Source organism: Equus quagga, chromosome 9, assembly GCF_021613505.1.
Source record: "Equus quagga isolate Etosha38 chromosome 9, UCLA_HA_Equagga_1.0, whole genome shotgun sequence".
NCBI classification, from domain to species: Eukaryota; Metazoa; Chordata; class Mammalia; order Perissodactyla; family Equidae; genus Equus; species Equus quagga.
Window position 1 is genome coordinate 70,621,331 of NC_060275.1, and position 16,091 is coordinate 70,637,421.

At 39.2% G+C, this 16,091-nt stretch overlaps 1 protein-coding gene across 7 annotated transcripts in view; it reads right to left on the minus strand.

Annotated features, from left to right (window-relative positions):
• MAST4 (microtubule associated serine/threonine kinase family member 4) overlaps window positions 1–16,091 on the minus strand; it is a 574,884-nt gene that overhangs the window by 366,279 nt on the left and 192,514 nt on the right. For all 7 annotated transcript variants that reach the window (XM_046672111.1, XM_046672109.1, XM_046672105.1 and 4 more), the window contains exon 3: window positions 9,542–9,666. In XM_046672111.1, the coding sequence (XP_046528067.1) occupies window positions 9,542–9,666 (125 nt within the window). The remainder of the gene's footprint in view (window positions 1–9,541; window positions 9,667–16,091) is intronic.

A 16,091-nucleotide genomic window follows, 5' to 3' on the forward strand; every position in this document is an offset into this window, starting at 1 on the left:
AATCTGTCAAGGGGATGGATGTTTTCCAGAAAATGGAGAAAACACAGAAGTTCCTTGAAGTTTAATTAATGACTTTTTGATCAGAAGTATGTAAAAAGGGGGGACAAAATGATATCACAGGTTCATATTATTTATCAGGTTAAAACTTACCACTGCTTGTGTCTAGGAACCAAAAAAAAAGCAACTGACTTACACTTATCCAAACAAACAAGGAAAGAAACAAACATACTTAACTGAGCATACATATAAGCAAAGCTGGGGGCATCTATAATGAAAAACAAGTTGGTTTCATGCAATGAAGAGACATTTCACAAGAATTCTAGAAGAAGCTTTCATTCTTGCAAAAAGAATGATAAATGTATACCCATTTTCTTGGGGATCTATATATAAATCCATGATATAGTAAAGCCCAGTTATTACTTACTGAATGCAGAATTCTACAGTGCAAACAATAACGCAGTATCTCGGATTCTTAGGATACACACCATCTGGAGAACAATCCACGTTTTAGTGGTGGATCATCTTAGATAAAAAGAAAGGTACAGAGACAAAGAAAAAGAGGTAAAAGAAAGAAAAAGTGAAGGTAGGGCTCTAAGGAAGCAGGCTTGCAGAAGCCCTAGGGCTTGGAATGACACTCAGTCCTAGTGTGAGGTCAGCATTATCAAAACTCCAGCAAGAGCTTTATGCCTTTGCATATTGTTTGCGAAAATGCTCTCTGCTACTTAGCACCCCTTGTTTAAGTATTTTATTTAAATAGAGGTTGAGTATCTGAACAATAAAAGCAAGTATTTAGCTGTCACAAATAGCTAGGTTGGAATTGCTACATTGCTCCCTTCTTCACTTAGGGTCAGATCACACAGAAAAGATCTCAGAATCCAGTAAGCCACTATTAACCTCCAGTCGTTGAATCTAACGAAGATAAAGACTCCGTTCCACTATGGACATAGTTCCACTACACCTTAAAGCTTGCCTAACCAAAACTTGCCAGAAACCTACAGCCCGTGTCATTCTTCCACATCTATAAACACAGCTGCAAATTATCCAGCATGTTATTATCTTCTACTTTGCTCTCCAATGGCTCAGAAGTCTTATTTCAACTAGCTTAGAAGCTCCTTAAAAAGCAAGACCATGTGTCACATCTTTTCTATACAGGTTTTAATACTAGCTATATAAGAACTCCATTATTAGTCAATTAACTGATAAATGAGCATAATGAGGAATGCACTGATTCAGAAGCCAAGAGTAGATTGATACTTCAGCTGCCAATGAACAAGAAATAAGTATACCAAAAGTACTCATTCCACTAATCATCCAAGTATATCTATAGAAATAAGGTAGGAAAAATATTGAAGTATGTTGGCTTTTCCAGAGCCACAATAACCAGGAATTTCCTAAGAAGCCTATGAATTAAAATGATAATTTTTCATCTTGCACAAGAAAGGAAACGTTACATCCCAATACCTTCCCTCCCACAAACCACTGTCTAATTACTATGGGTTTCTTAGTTTTCCTGAGCTGCAGAATCCTTTTGGCAATAAGACAGCAAATAGGCAAGTGCTGATATTTACCACAGGGGCAAAAGGACACCAGAGAGGACAAGCTGTGTCACACCAGGAGTCCACCAGAGCAAAACTATTGAAACTTAGAATTAAGACTTCCTCGATCTTTGTTAATAAACAACCATTATCTAAGTTCTAAAAATACACCAGGCACTGCCCTTGATGCTAAAGACACGGTGAGGAATAGGGCAACTGAAGTGCCAGCACTTACCACTCTATGGATCATCTCACAGTGCTTGGTGAACAGGTTGGTCAGCTCCTAAATAGGCACACTGGTTGGGTAAGTGGGTAATACATGAAACCTAAGCTTTCACACACACACACACACAACCATGTACATACATGTATATGGTATAGCTGTTATAAATTTGTTTTGCTTTCCTGTACTAAAGCAATTAAAAGAGGGGGTGCATTTCTACTCTTTAAATCCCACACAATATTTATGGGCACGATTCAGCTCACTGACTCTCAGATGCCTTTGATAACAAGAAGTCCACACTTGACCAGTCTGTCTAGGCACACCCACGCAGAGAGCCACTCCAGCAGGCAGCCCGTCCTTCCCAGGAGGACAACACATACATAAGGTCTTGCATATTTTTTAATCCTCGCAAAATATGAGGAAGAGAAAACTGGGATGGGAAGTTTTAAGCGACTACTTCTGGGTGGAATTTCATTTTAGAAAAAAAACCTCTCCCCCAAAATAAGTGGTTCTTCATTCATGCAGAGACTGAATCACAACACACTTCACGTGTTTTCTGTTAGTTAATCTCACGGCACCCAAGCATGTTTAGAGCAAGGATGCACACTGAGAGTATCTGTTCACAGAAGCAGTACTGAGATTACAGTGAGGATTTTCTAGTTTGTTTTTAAGCTGATCTTTGATTTACAGACTCCTGTTAAACTAGCTACTCTCGGGATGGGCCCAGGTGAGCCTATAATGAGATTTATCTTCATGGATTAGGCCTGACCTATAATAATCTGCTCAGGGGTCCCTATTGCTATTTCAGCACTGAGTTATGAAAATTCATCCCTTCACTATAAACAGAACCTAGCTCAGGGGGTAATAACCAGGAGATGTATTACTCCTGGAATACAAGCACTCCTGAGACTCTGATTATAATGTCCACAGCTGAAGGCATTATTTCACAATTGAGATTACTACTTTCCAGATGAAAAAAATTCTGAACTGTGGAATAATGCCTTCAGCTACATACACTGTAATCACTCTGAGCAGTTCTTGCATCCCAAAAGCAACAGAGGTTACCCACAGTTGGTATGGTGAGCTGACTTAGGGACTGGCAGGCAGAAGTTACAGGAGCAGGCACAGATAACCCTAACTTCATATTTGCTTTATCCGGGGGCTTTAGTGTAAGAGTTCAACGTGTCCAATAACCATATCAACTTCACTAAAGATCAAACAAATTTAAAAGAGTAATTATTTTTCAGCTAACAAACTACCCCAGTTGTTTGTTTTTTTTAGAAGACAATACTGACTGCTGGCCAGAGCGCAATGAGTTGTGCCTTCTCAATACATGTAAGTCTAAATTTGCACAGCGTTCCGAGAAACAATCTAGCAACGGTACGGAGAACCTCAATAATGCTCACATCCTTTGCCGCAGTCAACCCACTCCAAGAATCTGCCCTGAAAAAATAAAAAGAGGTGAACAAGGTCTTATTAAAAGCCTGCTCATCGCCATTATTTGCAATAGGAAAAACTTGGAAATAACCTAAAAGAGGAAATAGTTTAATAAATTGTGAGAAATCCATACATTGAAATATTATGAAGCCTTTCAATTGAGTCATAACAGCTGAGAAGAAATGCTAATTCATAGTTGTACTCTACAACTTTTGTTAAGCAATTTATCCAAGGGCATTCAAATTGTTCCTACATCAATATTTAACAGATACTCTCTCAGAGTTAACTACTGGTACTTTTTGGCTCAGGTTTTTGTTTTTGCGCTATAAGGCTAATGAAGTATTGATATAATATTAAATGACTGCAAATAAAATCTGTACCCTAAATAAATGCTGACATTATGTCAGTACATTCTGAATGAATTAAAAAGGAAAAATGCACTTTTGCATATGTTTAGCGAATTTTCCCTGACTCTTCATAATGCATTTTTGCAAATGGAAAAGATGAATATTCATCAAGGCTCTCTGGATATATTAGAGTTTAAATAGTTTGGTTTTAATATTTATAGTACATCATGAAACATAATTTTTCCATTAAAAGAAATGGATACAATGTCAAAAGAGGGCCACTGAAGAAACATAAAATTATACCACCTAATATTAAAAGTTGAAGAATAATATGTGAAAACACGTTCCCCCTTCAAAAAAGTTACCTATTCTAGAAAGCCATCTCCCAGTTTGCTGGGGTGGTGAATTTGAGTGAAAATGAGGAAGAAAGAAACAACAAGCTGGGCAACCCTCATGCAAGGAGGTAAGGACAAAAGGCTAAACTACTATCTCAAACGAAACGATCAGGTAGAACAGTGCTCATTTTCCTCCCTTCCGATACTACCATCTCAGCTAAGCCCTGCTGACAACTCGAAGAAACGTTTTTCCTACCAACCCCAGGAACAATGACACCAGCATTTCTTGAGTGACAGACACTGTGCAAAGTACCACATAAGAATTCACTCATTTGACCCTCCCAGTAACCTCATGAGGGCGCTACAACCATTAACCCCATTTCACAGAGGAAGAAACTGAGTCTCACACAGCTAATAAGTGGTAAACACTAGAGTTGATCTTTCAACCACTCTGCTTTCCCTCCATTTCCACTTTCCAACCGTACAATTATAGTTTCATTCCTGAATACAGTTTCCATAGTTAACTGCTCTCTGGCTTGAAGAACAGCTTCTTGATTAGGCTAAATAATATAATCCTAAAAAGTTAATCACAGATTAAAAACCAAAAGGAAATAAAGACTCTGTTCTAAGGCACTAAAGATGTACAGAAAGGAAATATATTCACTTATGCATTTAACAAGTTTTCACTAAGTACCTACCACGTGCCAGGCGCTATTCCAGGCCCTGGGGAAATAACTGGGAAAAAACAGAAAAAACATCTCCACTCCTATGAATTTTTCATAGAGTAATAAGAGATATATAATGAAATAAGCAAATTATGTGGTATATTGGAAGGGGAAAAGGGTATAAGTGGGGTGTGTGGCATGCAGTGTAGGGAGCAGTTTCAAACAGGACAGTCAAGGAAGACCTCACTCAGAAGGAATGTGATGGGATGTCCACACAAACAAAACAGATGAGGTTCATGATTCAAATCAAAAAGAAAATTGGAGAAAAATACCAGAGAGGAATTTGCACTGTGCTTCTGCCATCCATCTATTACTCCAAAGTACAAAAGAAGTGAATATTTCTTATGATGGCCACATACACCATTTCTAAACTTTAATCATCAAGGCTTACAAGCCTATTTTCCTACAGAAAAATAAGTTACCACTGGTCCTGCTTTTGCCTCCTGAAATTTCCATCTCTCTTGCCAGAAAGCAGCACCTGTATAAATCCCCTGCTTTTGACGACTATGACTTCTTTGATAAACTACCCGTGTGTGGGGGGAGGGACGGAAAGATGGAGGAAGCAAATGGGGAAATGAGTTTTCCCCTCTTCAGATTAATGTATATGAAGTATACATCTGACACTTCATCAGGACTCCCGGCTGGTGTCCCGGCAGGCGGACACTGGCTGAGCATGTATTCTGCCAGCTACCGGGCTACTTAGGATGAATTGGCAACACGCCATTTATCTGAAATGCCCCATGTGTCTGGGAGAGGCAGCACAACTACATTTAGCATTGCCAAGGAAAACTAGATACTTCAGGCTAGGAATTAATCTCCTCCTTGAGAAGGTAGTTAGCATTACCTTCAAGTTTGCCTATGGCATTTAAATCATTATAGGCTGTGCTTTTACTAAAATTCATACCTACCAAACCACAGGGCCTTCATTTACATCTTACTAACACATGAATACTTCTCAAGTTAAGGGTCTATATTTTTCTGAACTGTAAGTTGTTGTGTTGAACATGAAATTCTGTTATATCAAGTGTAATGCTGTCATTTGGACATAAACCACATTGATTCCTATTTTTCCAAGTTTTCCACATCTGAACACACATATGACTTCATCTTACTTCTTCAAAGAATCAACAAGATATTTAAACCAATGTGACTACATGATTCCTTACAAGCAGATTAATGAAATTTCCTTGAATATGGACACTGATAGTCTCTTCACAATTTTGTCACCATATTGTCTGAGCAGCTGATGTGGAACTAAACGGGATTTGGCCCATTACATGGACTTTAAGGCTAATCACAATTGTAAGCTGGACACTGAACAGCAAAACCAGAGAGGTTTTAGATGGATGGTTTTATTAGGCCCCCCATTACAGAATACAGGATCATACCATCACTCTTGCCTTGCGACTAGAGAAATCTGTCACTTTCCACAAATAATTATTCATTCCACCAACATTATTTATTGAATGCCTCCTAGATTCAATGTGTTGTGCTAGGAGCAGTGAGGAGCAGAAAGTTAGAATCAGACAGGACTTCTGCCTTCAAGGAGCTGGCAGTCTAGTAGGGGAAAATGAGGCATTAACACAAAGAACTAAAGCAAAGGCGACTAGGATAAATGCTAAGGGGAGTCAAGAGGAAGACTGACTTAAGAGCAATGGGAGCAATGGGGGTGAGGATAGCGGTGAGGAGAGAGGATCAGAGTGAAGCATGTTCTATTGAACACCCCACCAGAAGCATCAGCCTGTTTAGAAGACAAGGAAACAAAAAAGAAGTTCTAATAGCTGTACATTTCCACCTCTTCAGCACCATTCTCTATCAAATCTGCGAGCTGTAATCAGCAGGGATAATTCAGATGTAATCCAATCCAAGACACAGGAAACAGATTAATTTTAAAGGTTCTGCAAAGGATACCAAAAGCAGGAAAAGTCATTAACATGCACTGAGTGACATATTGAAATAAGTGATATGGCACAGAACAAGGAGGAGATCAAGAGGATGCCCTGCGAGGCAGCTCTGCTCCAGCTGCTGCTGCTCTTCACAGGACAGAAGGTGGTGGACCGAAGACTTGGTCCAGCAGGCCGTAAAGAGTTCTCCTTAGACCACAATTAGGACGTGATGAAGCCTCTGAAGGAAAGATATGATGAGGGTTATATTTTAAACCTCCACTGTCTGTAGTAAACAGTTCATCGCAGTCTTGCTTCTATACCCAAGCCTCCTCACAATACAGTAAGAAGTATTAATACTGCTAACTTTGGAGACTTGTTACGAGTCAGGGACTATTTTAAGTTTGCTCTCTATGGTATTTTAGCATTTTCCCTAGTTTTGCTCTTAAGCAAACACTATAAAAAGTTGCAGGGTAGAGATGCTAATAATTTAAGTGACTCTTTGATAAGAATGTCATCAAACAGATTTTTGGGAGTACTCTTCTTCTGTTTTCTATTAATACGTCTTATTTTTCTATCTTATTACCAAATATCTTAGGTCACCTGATGTGTTTTATTAATGAAGAAATCAGTTTGTGTCTGATTACGTGCCTATCAGTATTAGATCATAAGAGATAGTACCTGTGACAGTGTTGTTTTAATCAGAATGATTTACTTGGCAATAAACATACAGGATTACTATTTAAGTGTTAAGAATAATATTGCAGTGGCCCAAAAAGCACTCTTGTTTAAAAAAAATCCCTAATTGTCAGGAATTTCCCACTTTCCTTAAAAAGTAAATGGTTACTATAAAATAAGCTTTCAATAAAATTCCCCAAGAAGAAAAAGTAACTTCAAACTTGGGGATGGGAAGGAGAAAAATGCTAACTACTGTCACTTTAACTGTTCAACCTATTCCCATACCACACAACCCACCACCTGTGCAAAAACAACCTGTACAGACCTCTAGGCTGAGCCAAAGGTTAAAGTAGAGAAGCAATGGGTCCACTAGAAAACAAAACCCTAATAAGCATCATGGTTAAAAATAAAAGTCTAGGGCCTGTCCGGTGGCATAGTGGTTAAGTTTGTGTGCTCTGCTTCAGCAGCCCAGGGTTTGCAGGTTCAGATCCCGGCCGTGGACCTAGCACCGCTCATCAAACCATGCTGTGGCAGCATCCCACATAAAATAGAGGAAGATTGGAACAGCTGTTAGCTCAGGCACAATCTTCCTCAAGCAAAAAGAGGAAGACCGTGAAACAGATGTTAGCTGAGGGCCAATCTTCCTCACAAAAATACTAAATAAATAAATAATGGTCTACATTGAAAAAAAACATAGGAATCCACACTGCTAACAAATACACAAATATTTACACTGTGTGCCAATTGGTAAATGTGGAAAGAGTGTTAAAATTGGAATAATGACCATTTTTAATTGTCATAGAAAAGAAAAGTCCAGGCAAGACTGATGAACGAACATAAAATCTAGGGGAAATTTTTGATGAGGAGAAACACGTTTGCACAGCCTGAAACTTTCTCTCCACAGAATGCTTACTGATTGCAAAAAAAAAAGTCAAACTGCAGTGGAGAAACTGGGTAACACCTTGCCTGGGTGGAAACATTAACATCACAATGAAGGGCAGATGGACCTTATGTGCCTGCAGATGGCATGCCCGGAGAGAGTGCAATGTCATATTCTGGCCTGGAATGCAAAACCTGAATTTCATCATGAGGAAACGTCAGACATATCAGACACAGGTATTTGAGAAATGTTCCGTTGAAAATAGTGGCGGAGAGCATGGGGATATAGTCTTCAAAAACTCCAATGTCATAAACGGCAAAGAAAGACTATGGAAAGGTTCCAGATTAAAGGAGACTAAATAGATACAACAATTAAATGCAATAAGTGACTCTAAACTGGATCCTATACTGGAGCACAAAAAAATGCTATAGAAGACATTACTGAGCTGATTGATAAAACTGAAACACAGATGGCAGAGCAGATAAAAGGTTTGTATCAGCGCTAAATTTACTGAAGTTGATAACTGTGATAACAAAAGGCCATGATATACCCAATTTACTCTCAAGTACTTCAAAAAAATTATACACACACATCTCTAAATATACATATATACAGAGAGAGATAAAGCAAATGATAAAGCAAATTGGGCAAGAGGTTAATAGTTGAATCTCAAAGATCAACTGGTGTTTTACGTATTTTTCTCATTCTTGCAATGTTTCTGTGAGTTTGAAACTATTTTCAAATAAGAAGTGTGAAAATTAATAAAAGGAAACTTCATTTAAAATGGAATAAGCAGTCCCGAAAGGGGAGCCCCCATACAGTACCATTCAAGGTTAACGAGAGGAAAGACAGTCAATTACAGACCCCACTAGAAGTCTTCAACAGGAAAGAACAGTTAATTACAGGAAAAGTGTACATTACATCCCAGACAGAAATCGACTACCCAGCAACTCAGCCAATGAGAAACCATCACCACCCTGAACTCTTGCTTTTCTCCAACAGACTTTCCTTCAAAACAACTCTTCCCAATTGCCTCCTTTTTCTCTATAAAATAAAGTTCCCCTCCTCTATTTGTTGAATTTGCATATGGTCCACTATAGCATGCATATCCTGAATTGCTATTCTTTGGCTATTCCAGAATAAACTAGTTTTGCTGGTAAAATAACTAGCTGTTTTATTTTTAAGGTTGACAGAAGTTAAAAATAAATAAATAAATAAAAGCTTAGAAACATTTTCATTTCTTTTGAGGGAAGAGAAGAGACAGAGTCAATTTGAAACAAATACCCCAAATTACATCGTTGGGGTTAGGGGAGACGACGGGCCTTGGAAAAAATTAGCATACTGAAAGCAAGGAATTTCACTTTGCCAAATATGTGCTCAATGTTAAATGTAGGTAAGTTCAAACCTAGTTAAAGTGAATAAACTTAAAATAGTCTCTAAAGAGGTGGCGAGATGGAGGAAATCCAGCCCGTAGAAGACAGGGCTGGAGGACACTCACCAGGCTGGCCGTGAGCGAAGGTGCCGACTGGCCCAGGGCCTGGCTGCGCATGCGCAGGAGGTTGGACGTCTCCACCGAGGCTGGGCAGGCCAGACCTGCAACTGGATTTGGAAGGAGGTACCTCCCTGTTGGGGTTGAAGAGAAGACAATGTAAGTGGCGGGCTGAACGGCAGCACTTGCATGGCGATGGCAGATCCCTCCTTGGCCATCCTCCTTCTGTGCTACTTCTGCCATACTCCATAATTACATTTATTAATAGCAACTGGAGGCAAACTGTTTTAAGTAAGTCAGGAGATGCAGTTGCAAGTTCTGACCCTGATTTCCCACATAAAGCCAAGTCAACCTCTTCATCTCCAGCATCCATAGCTTTCAGCCAGGGCAGGAGGAAGTATCTTGTTACTTCTGCCTGTTCCCTGGGACCATGCTGAGACCATACACAAATACACAAAATATTCTCAGCATCACAGAAATAAGGATGTGCATTTACAAATGTACTTTTAAAATATCTAATATGGAAAGTGATCTAGGAATCAACTAGAAAAAAGACTGAAGTGGAGATCATGACCAACAAAAGGTAGAGTTGGAATTCTTCCAAGGTGAAATGGGGCTGGTGCCTCTTTCTCCCTGCTTCTCTCTCTGAGGCACTGGTGGTCATCCAACCATGTCTACAGGACACATAATGGTATTCATTTGCATAAGTCAGGACATCAATGTCAGTTTAGGTTCACTGAGTAATTTACATCAACCTTGAACTCTAATATATACAGGTATGCCTTCAAAAGTCAAACAGCTGAACCAATTCACAATGTTTTACTTCCTTAGTACATGGACGAGATTAGTTACAAATACACAAGAAATAAGGCTTTTTGACTTCAGGAGGTTAGGATAGACATGAAAATTCACAGAATAATGAAGGTCAGTAAAAGCAGAGACTATGTTTGATTTTTATCTGCTTTGCCCCAAGACTAGCGCAATGACTGACCATAGCAGGTGCTCATTAAATATCTGTTGAACGATGAAAGGAGAAGTGGACACTTGTTTCCCAGAAAACACAAAGGGACAACGAAAAGACAGCAGGCAACCCATCAAACCTCATCCAAGGGCTGTGTGTGTGGCGACTCCAGCTTCGAACCTCTCAGAATCAAGAGGGACTGTGGCATGTGTGGCTGGGGGCCCTGCAGCAGAGGCAACACCTGTTCCCGGGGTTCTCCCCAGCAGATGTGTTCCTTGGGAAACAGCCTCACTCTCCTACCTCAGGCATGCACTTCCCAAGCATCTCCCACTGGTTAATAACTACTGCAATGTATTAACCAGTTTACTCTTAGTGCCCATGGGAACTGCTGGTGCTATGAAAGCACGGGAGCGCGGGGCAGCTCCTATCAACTGTTCATGTTAAGACGTCTAATACTCTGACCCACTTGCTTTCAGAAATCTACATTTTAATTGCAAAGGAAAAAATGGCTACTTATTTTGCCAAAATTGCTCTTTCACTCTCTTATTTTATAGTGGAAAACACAGACTGTACAGGAAACTAGATCTGCTTTTGAGATCTTGATCTGGAGCTGAATGATGCGGAGGAAGGAAGTCAGATGCACTTGCCATCTCTAAAACGGAGAGGATGGGATCCACTACGTGAAGCTGTTGGGAGATTAGCAGGTTTTACAAGTAAAGCACCTGGTATATGTTAGCTATTTCATCATAACAGTAGTAAGAACGCAAAGTATCTTTTCTGCTTGGGTTTGGTTTCCTTTCACTCACAAGTAAAAAACGTAAATATATAGATAAAGAAAAAAAATCACCTATAATCACACCAGGGAAAACCACTATCCACATTTCAGTGATTTTCTGCCAGACTTTCTTTCTGTAACCTATATTTATGGGATCATATTGATTTTTGTCACCAATTCCCCACTAACCCCACATAATAGGGTAGGATTTTTTCCCAGCAAATAAATATAGCAAATATCAATTAATTGAAGCATAACCCTATCACTGAAAATTCAAATATAATTACCCTCTGTGGTTCCAGTCACCATCTCAAAAACATTAAGATACATTTTTGTGCAGGGTATGTTACATTTAAAGTCTAGAATTTTTATCTTTTTCCTTGCCTTATTTTGAAACATGAACTAAAAGCTGGACTAAGGGGGCCTTTGGGAAATCTGTCCCCTTTGGACCCAAAAACAGGACATTAATTGAAAAAGAACAGGAAAACTCTAAGACTGCATTTAGGAATGCTAACGTCAGGATTACATGAAAAAATGATTTCTTTAACATGGAAATAACTCTCACTATTTGAAGGACATCACTTGTCAAAGAAATACACCAACCTCCAGGAATTGGAATCCATAGTTTTTTTTTTTTTCTGGTCTCTCCTGTGTCTTTCCTGTATTTATATTTTCTTTGTTCATGTTTCAGGGAGTGCTGACAGGAGAAGAGAAGCTATGTGATATCAAGGTGTGTGTGATGGAGAAACTCTACTCTGACCTCACCATTTCTCTGGCCCAGATTGTTCATTTTAAAAACCACTAAGGGTAGATACAAAAACACTTGAAGAATTTAATGTAATCATGGAAAAACTTGAAGGCAAACATTCTAGTTCACTGAAGCATTCTATAATCAGTCCTTTTTTTCTTTTAGTAGAAAATAATTATTAGACTATCTCCGTGTAATCCCCCTGAGATGAAGAAATAGGCATTCATTTCTGTATCTTCAGTACTTGGCACAGTGCCTGGCGCTTAATAAGTGCTCAATAAATGTTTGTTGCCTGAAATGCAGTTAAACTACACTCTGATCAATACTTGATCAAATCTAAATAGGAAGAATAAAACCGAAGAGATTATTTTCTTAAATTTCATTTGTAGTATAGCATAACAGCTAAAGTACATTGAGGTCTCACTATATGTTGCTATATGCAATGTATTAACAGTCCTTTGGGGTACTACGTAATATTATCCCCACTTTAAAGACCAGAAAGGTTACACAATTAGACAAGGGCATACAGCTAATAAAGAGGCAAAACAAGGATTCTTACTCTGAAGCCCAAATCCTATCACAGGAAAATATTCATCACATATGCTTAGGTGAAAATACAAGTTATAAGTAAAGATAGGATGATTCTACATTTATAAGAAAATAATATATATTTATATATAGAGAGAGAATAAATCTTTTGAAAAGGTGGGAAATGGTAGCAGACAGGATTAAATGGATAGTGCACTTAAGGCACTCACCCTGGGACATGGAGAGCAGTCGATACACTATCAATATTCACATTATCATAAGAACTTCATAACTCCCTCAATGCATCCTCTAACCACCGCAGCAACAAAGTAAAACATGGTAATGGGCTCTTAGGATGGATCACAAAAGAAATAAAGAAAAACAATGAATAATATTAAAATAAAGAAGAGTATTTCTTTATGGAAAAGATAAACAGCAAATTCAGAATTGTAGTTATCTCTGGCAGGGAAAATGGGGAGTGGGTCTGGGGAGGAGTATGCTGTAATATTTTATTGTTTTAAAAACTATCTGCAGGGAATAAATGGGTTTCTTAGTTGAACTTAAAAGTCTAAGGAATTAAGTTTTCACTTGTGGTTTTAATATACTTAATGTTAACTTTTTATAAATGTATCTGAAGAATGTGGCAAATATTAAGATTTGATAAAGCTAGCTGGCAAGTATATGGGGTTGTATTGAATTATTCTCTATTAATTTCTGTATATGATATAATATTGCTTTCAAAAAATGTGCTCCATAATCCAACATGGCAAACTAGCCAAGAGCAAATTCCTTCCACCCCTCAAACTGGTAGTTCCTAAGATCATGTCAGAGAGGGGTGTGAGTGATAAGAGGGCTCCCCAAGGGGTGTGGGTGGAGAAGAAGCCAGGGGAGAGGTTCCCTGGAGAATGGGAGCAAAAAGGAAGCATGAAGAACCTCATCATGGTCCCAGCGTGAAAGGCATGGCAGCTGTAACTGGGAAAGGCTCCCTTTCTGCCAGTGGGAGGGCAGGACAAAAGCAGGGACAGTTCCTGAATAAGTCCTCAGTGCAGGAAATTCATATGCTAGGATCCCCGCTCAGTAAGCCCAGAGATGCCCCAGGTGGGAAGTCAGACTCTGCATAGATCCAGAACAAGCACTGGGGGAGAGGGCACAAGGAACCAGAGCCACTTCCCTTCTCTCCATTCACTCCTAACCATGCTTTGAACACTTACGCTTTGTTAGAGCTCACAGGGCACTCTAGAGCAAGCGGAGACCACTGCTACCAGGACACGCACGCCATTATCTCCTCCTCTCAAATCCCCCACTTGAACACCACCACATGCCTTTTACTTGTCACTATCTCATGTGTTAAGTCTAATCTCAGTAACAAGACCAGAGGTGTGCCTTGGCAAAGAAAAACAAAGCCAGACACTAGGTAAAGTGGTAAGGACAGATTTGACCCAGTAATAACCACTGCAATAGGGAAAAAGAGGCCAGCGTGAACTAACCCACCTTCAATATGTACAGAAGTAACTGGGTGTTTTAACAGGAGAATGAAGGAGGAGGGCAGGGTGCAAGCTGGGGCCCAGTCGAGTCAGGGAAGCGAAAGTGCCAGGCTGCTAGCTGGCAGTTATGGAAGTTAGGATTCCATCCTCCCACACAGAATAGGAGATAGAGACCCTATCCATCGGCCAAAACAAACAGTAAATTTTGGAGGCAGCCTTCAGTTTTCTCAGGCAGGCACTTTAAGGGGACCAGGGTCATCCTAAGGATGTGGCCCTGAGCTGTTAGAAACTGTGTTAGTGTTTGTTCAAGTCTTTACTCGCCAAGGTTGAGACCTAGTTGAGAAAGAGGGTTCAGAGGAGCCTGGAAAGAGTTGGCCAAGGAGAGACTCTGTCGGCCTTCAATTCTTTTGTTACTTCAACAGACCCTGACCCTAAAGGAGACATTTTGATGTTCAATAACTGATCAGTTTTTGAACTGAGCTTGAAGTAAGTTTTTGAACTTAGCCCATATACTTATCTTACACTCTCTTCAAACCCAACCAGACATAAAGGTCTTTGCCAGTAATGATAAAAATAGATTGTTCTAGTTATGGTTGACTCTAGGGTCAGACTGCTGTGTGCCAATTCTGATCCCCAAAACTGATCCCATCACTCAGTCATGAACTGCTCCAAGCCTCAGGTTCCTCAGCTGTAAACTTATAGGGTGGTTGTAAAACCAAAAAAGAAAATGCATTATACAATGAACATTCGGTAAATATAAACTTAAAAAAATAAGAAACACAAAGAGCTACCTAACAAACAATGGATTATAAGATGAGCAAGAAATAAAATTTTAAGCCACTGGAAAAATAAGTTAGGCAGCATTTATACACTTATACAATGTAATGTTTATAACGCTGTCACGGGTTAGATTCAGATGTGACTAAGATTCTTGCATGAGTCTTGTCCTTAGGAATCATATAAATGTTACAGATTGGAAGGTCTTTTAGCACAACACATGGGATGTTTTATTCCTGCCCGGACCCCCATTAGTGTTAATAGGGAAAAGAGGACAACAGATGGATTTAAGGCAGTCATTAGAAGGCATCAACATTGTGCCATAGTTGGTAGTGATTACATCAAACTTTATATAAATTCGCTTTCTGATGACTACCAAGAGCCTCTAAAAAGTGTGTTGCTGTTGCATTCACGCATCATTTGCTGCCTACAATTTAAGAAAATTAGCATCTGTCAACTGAATTATTCAGCTGCACAGGGTGGAAATTAATGGATAATACCATTCCCAATTTGCTGTATGAGAGGTGAGCTTGCCTAACAATCTGGCTACTATATTTTAACACCGAATCAAGCCTGTTGTTACAACTGGAACTTTGATCAGCTCTGTGCTCTTAGAAACACATTTCTAAAATTCAATACCATTATTAAAGCATTTATTAAATATTTTCTACTGACATAATTAGGAATTTAGAGGCAATAAATAAAGGTCCGTATTAAACCTGGAATCAGTTGGCCAGAGTGATATAAGAATTTGTCAGGCTTCAACCATAGACATACAGGTTATTTGAATGGGATTTTTATGCTTGTTATTGTTACTGTTTTGGTCACATGGCCTCTTCTTCACAGAGTGAGTGGGAAGAGATCTGTAGTCTTTTAAGGCTATATAAGAAAATAAGTCGATTCCTGAGCCTAGACCCAGATTATGCCTTTGTGCCACCTAGGCTACATACGGTCTCTTTCTTGGAATGTATTTTCTTTTGTTTCCATCTTGAATTCCAAGAAACAAGAAGGAAGACCGCCATGAATGCATGCTTTCAAACATGAGATACACACTTTCAAAGCACCCAAAGCTCAAAGTATCCTTCTGAAGTAGGAAAATATCAGGTCAGCAATAATTTTAGCAGAATGGCTATATAAAGAATTAAATATAGCGTCCGGAGACCTACTTCATCATCAGGGAATAGTGTAACTGCTAGATTTAAAAGCTTCTAGTAAAAAGTTCCATATCACCTGAAGTGCAATACAGATTTACAGTCAGTCCACAGTCTTACATTTTGGGTTGTTTC